This window comes from Convolutriloba macropyga, chromosome 4 (assembly GCF_964194025.1).
Source record: "Convolutriloba macropyga chromosome 4, txConMacr16.3, whole genome shotgun sequence".
Lineage (NCBI taxonomy): Eukaryota > Metazoa > Xenacoelomorpha > Acoela > Convolutidae > Convolutriloba > Convolutriloba macropyga.
The window spans coordinates 97107-107362 of record NC_134471.1 but is presented as its reverse complement, the minus strand read 5'-3'; the positions used below and the strand labels follow the sequence as shown (position 1 = coordinate 107362).

At 38.9% G+C, this 10256-nt stretch overlaps 1 protein-coding gene across 1 annotated transcript; it reads left to right on the top strand.

The window, feature by feature from the left end:
• The first annotated feature begins 2749 nt into the window (after positions 1–2749).
• On the top strand, positions 2750–4276 carry LOC142337944 (uncharacterized). Its single transcript, XM_075387576.1, has one exon. The coding sequence runs from the start codon at positions 2750–2752 to the stop codon at positions 4274–4276; it is 1527 nt and encodes a 508-aa protein (XP_075243691.1).
• Positions 4277–10256: the final 5980 nt, after the last annotated feature.

Here is a 10256-nt window from a genome sequence, read left to right as displayed (position 1 = left end):
ACAAATGTTCATGCAGGTGAAAGTTGACCCTATAGACCGACCCTACTTACGCTTCCTCTGGAAGAACAATGAACGCATAGAGACCTATGAATACACCAGTCATATATTTGGTGCAACAGATTCACCCTGCATAGCTTCCTACGCGCTCAGAAGATCTGCTCAGGACAATGCAAAAACATATCCAAGTGTTCAAAAGATCATAGAGCGGAACATTTACATGAATGATTTGTATGTTGCCGTATCAAGTCCAAATGAAGCTTCAAACATTGTCCATGAGACTCGCAATGTTCTTGCTACTTGTGGCTTCAATCTGACAAAGTGGAATTCAAATAGTCAACAAGTTCCTGACCTGCTCAATCCGGATATCCGACTTAATCAAGAAACATCCGCACCACAAAGTCAAAAGGTTCTTGGTTTGCCCTGGTTTCCAGAAGCCGATACATTGGTTATAGAGCAAAAATTGTTCCATAAGATCAAACTTGATGAAAAAACGAGTCAGCGTAAACTACTTCCAAAATGGGACAAGCCATTACAACTTGATGAGAATTCTGATTTCGGGAATCTGAAAAAAGAACTTTTGTCTTTCAAGGATGTACATCTTCCTCGCAAACTGTTAAACGAGATACCTATTTCATCGATTGAACTGCACACGTTCACAGATGCACCCGAGTTAGAATTATCAGCAGTCAGTTATCTACGAATTGAACACATTGACGAATCCGTCTCAGTCGCATTTGTGATCGGTAAAGCAAGAGTTGCGCCAAAAAAACGGATGACGATTCCTAATTTGGAACAATAGGCTGCGGTATATGGTGCTCAACTAGCGCAATTTGTCAGAGATGAGATGGATATTGAAATCCATAGACAAGTTTTTTGGTCTGATAGCACGACCGTTTTGTATTGGCTACGGAATCCTGAGATTCGCCATCGGATCTTCATTGCTAACAGACTAGCCAAAATTTTAGACGTTTCCTCCGCCCAAGATTGGTTCTACATTTTGTCTACCAGAAATCCCACTGACGATGGTACCCGAGGCTACAACGTTCACCAAATGAATGTCAACTCACGTTGTCTATTAGGTAAATCCTTCTTGTGTCAAAATAAAAACACGTGGCCGAAACAAGATTTACTCTCTGCTCAACATGTTAAAGTTATAATGGCAGATCCAAGAAAAGAACTGAAATGCCAAATTGACATATCGCGTTTCAGCAACTGGAATCGTTTACTTAGAGTTGCAGCGCTTTGCTTTTTGTTTGAAGATAAATGCCGGAAAAAGGAATCCAAGTTGTTAATAGCACATTATACAAAAGCTTACAATTACTTGATAAAAAGTGCCCAAAATCAAGATTTTAAATCGGAAATTTCGAACTTAAGAAATGGTATTGCAGTACCATCTACCAGTAGAATTGTCTCTTTATCACCATACGTCGATCATAACCAGCACTTGCGTGCTCGAGGACGATTGTCTAAAGCATTGAGACTAGAAACTGCGCGCTTCCCGTTGATCCTAGATGGAAATAATCAGAGTGTTAGACTACTGATAAAACATTATCACCAAACAAACATGCATTGTGGCACAGAAAAAACTAGAAGTTTATTAATGGAACTCTATTGGATTCTTAGGTGCAGGGCGGTAGTCAAACAAACAGTTAGACAATGTATTCCATGCAGACGTATGATCCAAGAAGTAGCTGCCCCCCAAATGGCTGACCTCGCAGAGTTCAGACTACCAAGAGAAAATCATCACGTTTTCCAAACCACAGGCTTAGACTTCGTAGGACCCTTTCCAGTTAAAGAACATGGAAGAATCAGGACTAGATACATTCTAGTAAAGGGAGTATGAGGGTAAAGGGTATGAGTAACAGGGAACAAGGGCAAATTCAGTCTAAGACGAAAGAAAGCGTTAGTTGTCCGAACAATGACAATTGCCAATACCTCTACAAATGTATACATTTCCAAGCACTGAGTCCCCTGAAACGGAAAGATCATGTAATGAAACAAAAGCTTTGTTTCAATTGTTTTGGACATCATCATGTAGATCAATGCAATTCGAAAAATGTCTGCCGCTCAAAAGGCTGCGGCAAAAGACATAACACACTTCTGCACGATAGTTTTATGAACAAAAGCAACTCAAACGTTAAACCAGTGCAATTTGTTGGCACAGGCCAGGTAGCTTTTGTGGCAGTTCAACTGATAAATGGAAACCAGTCTGTGAAAACATACGCATACCTAGACAACAGTACCTGCCAAAGTCTACTTCTGAAATCAACAGCAAAAGAACTTGGTCTTAACCTCGAAAAGACAGGTAAAATGCCTATGAGCGGTTATCACACGACTAAGGAAATTGATTGCTCTAAAGTTTGCTTTGACATAAAGCCAATAGATAGCTCTATCGAGCCTGTCAGACTTAATGATGTTATGGCAGTACCGGATTTGAACATGTCTGCAGTGAATGTAGCTCAACTAAACGCTTTGTGCAAAAATTATGTTCATCTCAGCCATATAAATTTTCCTTAATCTGAACGGAACAATGTCTCAATTATCATAGGCATTGACAACTTAGACTTGATTCACTATAAACAAATTATAAAGGTCCAAAAAATGCCCCATGGGGAGTTGAAACTCCATTAGGCTGGACGTGCGCCGGTAAAACGAACTTAGTTCTCAATGAGTCTACACAAGTACGGTATACTCAGGTGCAAAACTGCCCTAATTGGATGACTCTCTTTTCAAATTAGTCCAAGATTGGATGAAAGTGGAAAATTTGGGCATTGCATCGCCCCGAAAAGCTTTGTCGGAAAACGATAAAAGAGCGATTGAAATTTTAGAGTCCACGACCAAAATTGTTGACGGTCATTATCAAATAGAACTCCTCTGGAAGCAAGGTGCATTTCTTCCGAAAAACAGATGGTTAGCATTAAAACAACTTGACCAATTAGATCAAAAGCTTTCAAAAAATCCGATACTAAAGGAAAAGTACCAGGCTACTCTGGACGCAGACTTGGAAAAAAGATACGTTGTTAAAGTTCATGATTCCGAATCTCTAACAGATAATGTCTCCTTTTTGCCTCATCACCCAGTGACCAATGAAAATAAACCTGGTAAGGTTCGTGGAGTTGCAAATGCCTCCAGCATTTTCCAGGGTCAGTCCCTCAACTCGAATTTACTGAAAGGGCCAGATCTGCTCAGCAATTTAACTGGTGTCGTTATGAGGTTTCGTGAGAATCGAATTGCGCTGTGCGCAGACATAGAGCAAATGTTCATGCAGGTTAAAGTTGACCCTAAAGACCGACCCTACTTACGCTTCCTCTGGAAGAACAATGGACGCATAGAAACCTATGAATACACCAGTCATATATTTGGTGCAACAGATTCACCCTGCATAGCTTCCTACGCGCTCAGAAGATCTGCTCAGGACAATGCACAAACATATCCAAGTGTTCAAAAGGTCAAAGAGCGGAACATTTACATGGATGATTTGTATGTAGCCGTATCAAGTCCAAATGAAGCTTCAAGCATTGTCCATGAGACTCGCAAGGTTCTTGCTACTGGTGGCTTCAATCTGACAAAGTGGAATTCAAATAGTCAAAAAGTTCCTGGCCTGCTGAATCCGGATATCCGACTTAATCAAGAAACATCCGCACCACAAAGTCAAAAGGTTCTTGGTTTGCCCTGGTTTCCAGAAGCCGATACATTTGTTATAGAGCAAAAATTGTTCCATAAGATCAAACTTGATGAAAAAACGAGTCAGCGTAAACTACTTCGTTTTGTTGCTTCCATCTTTGATTCCTTAGGAATTATCGCCCCCTTTACAATAAGATTCCGCAAAGTTCTCCAAGCAGCATGGAACCACGGTCCAAAATGGGAAAAGCCATTACAACTTGATGAGAATTCTGATTTCGAGAATCTGAAAAAAGTACATCTTCCTCGCAAACTGTTAAACGAGATACCGATTTCATCGCTTGAACTACACACGTTCACAGATGCACCCGAGTTAGCATTATCAGCAGTCAGTTATCTAAGAATTGAACACATTGACGAACCCGTCTCAGTCGCATTTGTGATCGGTAAAGCTAGAGTTGCGCCAAAAAAACGGATGACGATTCCTAATTTGGAACTACAGGCTGCGGTATATGGTGCTCAACTAGCGCAATTTGTCAGAGATGAGATGGATATTGAAATCCATAGACAACTTTTTGGTCTGATAGCACGACCGTTTTGTATTGGCTACGGACTCCTGAGATTGGCCATCGGATCTTCATTGCTAACAGACTAGCCAAAATTTTAGACGTTTCCTGCGCCCAAGATTGGTTCTACATTTCGTCTACCAGAAATCCCGCTGACGATGGTACCCGAGGCTACAACGTTCACCAAATGAATGTCAACTCACGTTGTCTATTAGGTAAATCCTTCTTGTGTCAAAATAAAAACACGTGGCCGAAACAAGATTTACTCTCTGCTCAACATGTTAAAGTTATAATGGCAGATCCAAGAAAAGAACTGAAATGCCAAATTGACATATCGCGTTTCAGCAACTGGAATCGTTTACTTAGAGTTGCAGCGCTTTGCTTTTTGTTTGCAGATAAATGCCGGAAAAAGGAATCCAAGTTGTTACTAGCACATTATACAAAAGCTTACAATTACTTGATAAAAAGTGCCCAAAATCAAGATTTTAAATTGGAATTTTCGAACTTAAGAAAAGGTATTGCAGTACCATCTACCAGTAGAATTGTCTCTTTATCACCATAAGTCGATCATAACCAGCACTTGCGTGCTCGAGGACGATTGTCTAAAGCATTGAGACTAGAAACTGCGCGCTTCCCGTTGATCCTAGATGGAAATAATCAGAGTGTTAGACTACTGATAAAACCTTTTCACCAAACAAACATGCATTGTGGCACAGAAAAAACTAGAAGTTTATTAATGGAACTCTATTGGATTCTTAGGTGCAGGGCGGTAGTCAAACAAACAGTTAGACAATGTATTCCATGCAGACGTATGATCCAAGAAGTAGCTGCCCCCCAAATGGCTGACCTCCCAGAGTTCAGACTACCAAGAGGAAATCATCACGTTTTCCAAACCACAGGCTTAGACTTCGTAGGACCCTTTCCAGTTAAAGAACATGGAAGAAACAGGACTAGATACATGCTCCTCTTCACGTGCTTAGTAGTACGCGCTGTCCATCTAGAAGTTGCCGTCGACTTGACAACAGATTCAACAATCAATTGCATCCGTCGCTTTATAAGCCGTAGAGGAAAACCAAAAAAGTTCTTTTCCGATTGTGGAAAATCTTTTGTTGGATCAAATAACTCTTTGCAATCCAGTATTGCAAGCCTTAGAAATTCCCAAGACTTTGCAAGTCACTTGCATCTGATGCAGGTCGAAATTGAGTGGGTGTTTAACCCTCCAATTTCGGCCTGCTATAGTGTTTAACCCTCCTGCGGCTCCACACTTCGGTGGAAGTTGGGAACGCCTAGTTCTTCAAGTTACCTCTGTACAAAGTAATTGGGTCAAAAACCCTTTCAGATGATATTTTGTGGACACTGGTATGTGAGATTGAATCCAATATGAATTCTAGACCTCTAACTAATGTCCCGAGTGAAATTAACGATCCTCTGCCTCTCACGCCTAACCACTTTTTACTCGGAAGAGTGTCACTTAACTACCCTCCTGGTCTCTTGGAATCGCAAAAAGTCACCGTGTCCAGGTCATGGAAATCTGCTCAAGAACTAGCCTCGCACTTTTGGAATAGATTTCTTCGCGAATACATCCCTAATCAACTGACAAGGTCGAAGTGGAACAAAACTTCTGAACACCTCAAGGTAAATGATTTGGTTTGGCTACTTGAAGACTTCACGCCACGAGGTCTCTGGCCTCTTGCAAAAGTTATAGAAATTTACCCCGGTTCAGATGGTGTAGTGCGCTCCGTGAAACTGAGAACTCCACATGGTGAGAAAGTAAGACCAGTCATCAAGCTAAGCAAAGTCTTAATAAACAAACGAATTATTCTGTGTTCTCGTTCTCACGAGCAGATAAATACTTTAGTTTTCAATAGGAAAAGGTATAGAATTGAAAGTCAAGTCGTCTCCAAAAGTTGATGCAACAAGTTACATTATTGCAAAGTTTCACATCAAATGTCTAATTTTTGCGATCATTAGTCAAGCATTGTTACCATATTTGCAGTCCTTTTGCGTGTCAAACTTTTTTTGGGATATTCTTTTGCTCAATTTAGTTTGTCCCCCTTTCAGTCGCCCATAACTTTGGTTCCTCCCAAACTTCCTTTTCCAATTATTATATTTGCGATCGATTATCTTATCTTGTCTTATCTTGCTGATTTTACACCGATATTATACAGTACAGCAACAGTTCGTGATCCCACAGTTGGGGCCGAGGATGTCACTGACATGACTTCTTTTTGTCGAAAACGAACGGAAGTGACTTTCGACAAGAGCCTCACAACACAAAATACAATCATGCAAAACACTCGCAATCAAAGGAAATTAATTTATTTAATCTAAATCAAAATAACAAACAACATTTTTTAATAGCACTTTCGAACGATAACCCCCACCCAAATTAAGATGTTTTGATAACAACTTTTCACCGCTCACGGTAACTTTAGAAACAGAAAATAGAAAAAAAACACGGTAGTAAGGCAAAAAGATTCCGCAATTTTGAAACAAACATCAACCCGAGGACAAACATGTCCCCCTAAATTACGTCTCATTAATTTCATTGCATATAAAACGGTAGGGGAATATAACCTAGATAGAGAAAAAATCAAACTGTTTTGATGAGAAAAAGGCAAAAGCATCCCAATCCAAAACAGTCGCTCAACTCATTGGCCCATCTGCCTCATCGACCCCAACTTCGGACCTAGCAACGTCCCTCTGTCCCCAGTCCAGCCAAGCCCAATCGCAGGGACCAACCCAAGTTGCGCGCTTCCAAGACAATCCGCCAATCAAAATACAATCACGTAAGAAACATGGCACTAGGAAAAGCTCCGCTGCAAAGCAGAAGAAAGCGTCCACTAAAAAGGTGACGAAGCTTTCTAAAGTTCGAAAAACTGTCAAACCAAAGCTGACCAATGCCAAACCAGCAACCCTGGCCCAAAACGAGCCGTTGAACCAATCCCACGTTAAACGAGCCTTAGAGCACAACGAATTTGAAAAGATCAGAGATAACTCTCGGTCAAAGACGCATATAATTCATACCTCGTCCACCCAAGCGGACATCATGTCCCCAGTAAGACGTGTGCTGAGGTAGGGTTACCTTGAGAGGTTACTCTACTTCTGTCTTATGGTGTCTCAAGAATATAGTCTAATCTTAAGGCTTACCTGACTAACTAAAGTTCTAGATCTCTAGTCTGTTACTCTTCTATCTGAGCTTCAGCAGACAGTGCACCGGCCGAAATGCTAAAGTCTAACGTATATCTCAATACTAAAACAAGAGCGGAGTAGAGAGAGAGAAATATACTTTATTACTATATCAGGTATGACTGGTACCGACTAAAGGGGTAGCGTGTTGTGTTACCAACGGGTAAACAGTTAAACATAACAAGGAAAGGTATTTCCATAATTTTAACCAATCAGGGTTGAGTATTTTAGTTTATATTTATTAACATAAGTAAAGTCTCTAAATCCTTTTGTTGGAAGTCAACACTGACTCCATCTTTCCGGGTTTTAGAGTTTTTTGAAAGTCTTCTGTACTATGAGTCAATTTCTCTTTATATCTCTCTGAAGGTTTTTTCTTTCTTTTTTGAGTGTGTTGCTTGGTGATCGGTTTCGTCAAAGGGTAAAGTCCCAGACATAGGTAGTGCACAAAGCAAAGAACGAACATCAACAACCACAAAAGTATCTATTCCAGTACCACGTCCAGTGGGTGAAGATCCTTTTGGGCAGCTCCAGTGTCATTGTGTTGTAGCGCTCCTGATGTCCGCTGACTTACCTGACTTAACTGGTTAATTTTGTTAGTTGTTAAATTGTTTAATAAGTGTTCTGTGTTAATACGTATAATACGTAGTATCCCTTCCGGTTGGAAGAGTTTTTCGAGATTGTAATCATGTAATTCGACGAAGGAATCTAGGGTAGTGAGTTTATTTGGTAATCGAAGTTTCTGTTTACAATCATGGAAATGGTTAGTGACATGTGACTTTTTTGGCCATTTATATTATGTTACTGAAGATGAACATGTATTATTACTCTTGATGTCTCCTGAAATCAGGAGTTATTCTGATGCTATTAGTTCTAACGAATTGTTTTGTCATACTTCTACTGTTTTGGAGTAACTATTGTTCAATGTTAGTTTTCGCGTTTGTCGTATCTGTAAATTTTTTGAAGGTTACAGATCTCGCTTATTTTCTTTATAATGGATATACGCAATAATGTCCCATTTGCTGATTCCCATTAACGGTTTTTTCATCATTGTGTAAAAGTTTCGCCGGATACGATACAGTCTTCCAAATAATGCCTTTCCTTTTTGAAGGAAAAGAATTCAGAGTATTTGTTACAAACATAGATGTTAGTTGTTACTGGTGTATTACATGTGATTGCATAGTATGTCTTAAAGTATCATTTTGAAATATGAAAATTTTGAATTGTGAACAGTTTCAATATTTTGTCTGTTTTACCATTTGTTATATTCGTCAGGAAAGTATTGGTAACTATTTGTTAAATACTTTGTATAATATATGTTATGTTCTGTGTTGGAAGGTTCTACATGTATTGCATGTTAAATCAAGTAATTATTGTAACAGAATTGTCATGTTGTGACTCATGTTGTTAGTTGGTGAGTTAGCATGTAATCTATGTTAGTATTGAATTGTGCATGTGTGTGAGTACACATTATTATAGTGTGTTATTATACACTGTGTTACTCATTCCACTTATTACTAATACCTTGTTCTGTTTTTGTTTTCTTTTTATTTACAAAATTGCATATATCCAACTATGGAAAACTTTGCATATATATATGTATACAAGTAACTAAGAATAGGGGGTGAAAGATAAAGTAAAAAATTTTTTTTTTGTTTTTTAGATTTTATTACACATTAAGTGTCAAACGAGTACAAATGGGGTTCAATCACATTTGAGGATTGTTTACAAAATGGGTTTTGTTACTAGCATTTACAAAATATTTATTGCACGTGAAATTTGCAGAGGAACATCTATAGTTAGATGTATAGCAATAAGTATTTATGACAATGTTACAATGAAATTGTTCTGAATATTACGAAATTTGTTACTACCTTGAAGATTGTTACAGAGCAGTCTTTGTTAGAGTCTCTCTGTTTGTTTAGGGTGATTTGTTCGATCCCTATATTGTTGATATTCTTTGATGAAGTGATCATCCTTTGAAAGAAAATATGCCACGAGATCAGTTATTTCATCTAGTGACACTTCTGTTATTGATGCTTTTACCGAGTTTCGTATTTCTTTCTCGATATCTGAAGTCTTGCGTTCATTGTTAAATTGTATTCTGTTCAGGACAGCTCTGTTTGTTACGCTGCCTTCCAAATGGTAAGTGTGATATTCTTCACACGGTTCTAAGGCTTCTATAGGTACAATGAGCGGTCGTTCGGGCGCTTCCTTAGGTTGGAAGATATTGTAATTCTTTACAGGATCGAAGTTACGGAGTGTTCCAAGTTCCAATTGTGTATTCCCATTTGAGTCTGTATCCGTAATTAAGAAAATAGGGTAAAGTTAGTTGATCGTTTATGTGTATATAACTCTTTGTAGTGTTCTTTTTCTTGTCGCGCAAAACGCATAGTATATTAAGTTGTGAACTAGCTTCGTTTCATGTACTCTATAATTATTGTTCTGGACATCCTTTGGTGTCGGATGTAGGAAGTCGAAGCTAAGTTGAAAAATCTGGTGGTCAAAAACGCTGTAAGCGGAAAGGTCTTGTGATGCCTTTGCTACGAGATTATCAAATTTACATGTTATAGGTATTTTAAATTTATAGTCGTAGTCGTATAAAAAACGTTCTGTGAGACTGTAAAATTGTTTTAAAATTGGAAACGCTGTTTGATGGTATTTATCGCGTCCCATATTTTTGGTACTACGTTTAACTGTATTCGCGTTCTCAGAAGGTAATGGTGGAAAAAATTCAGAGACACGGTCTTTTAGTTTGTGTAACGGTGCCATTACAAAGTTACAGTCCCGTGAATCGAATGGCATTTCAAACCAATTACGATAATTTAACAATGGGTTATAGTTGCTGTTATGTGGGTTATTCAATGTTCGGGGATCTTTGTC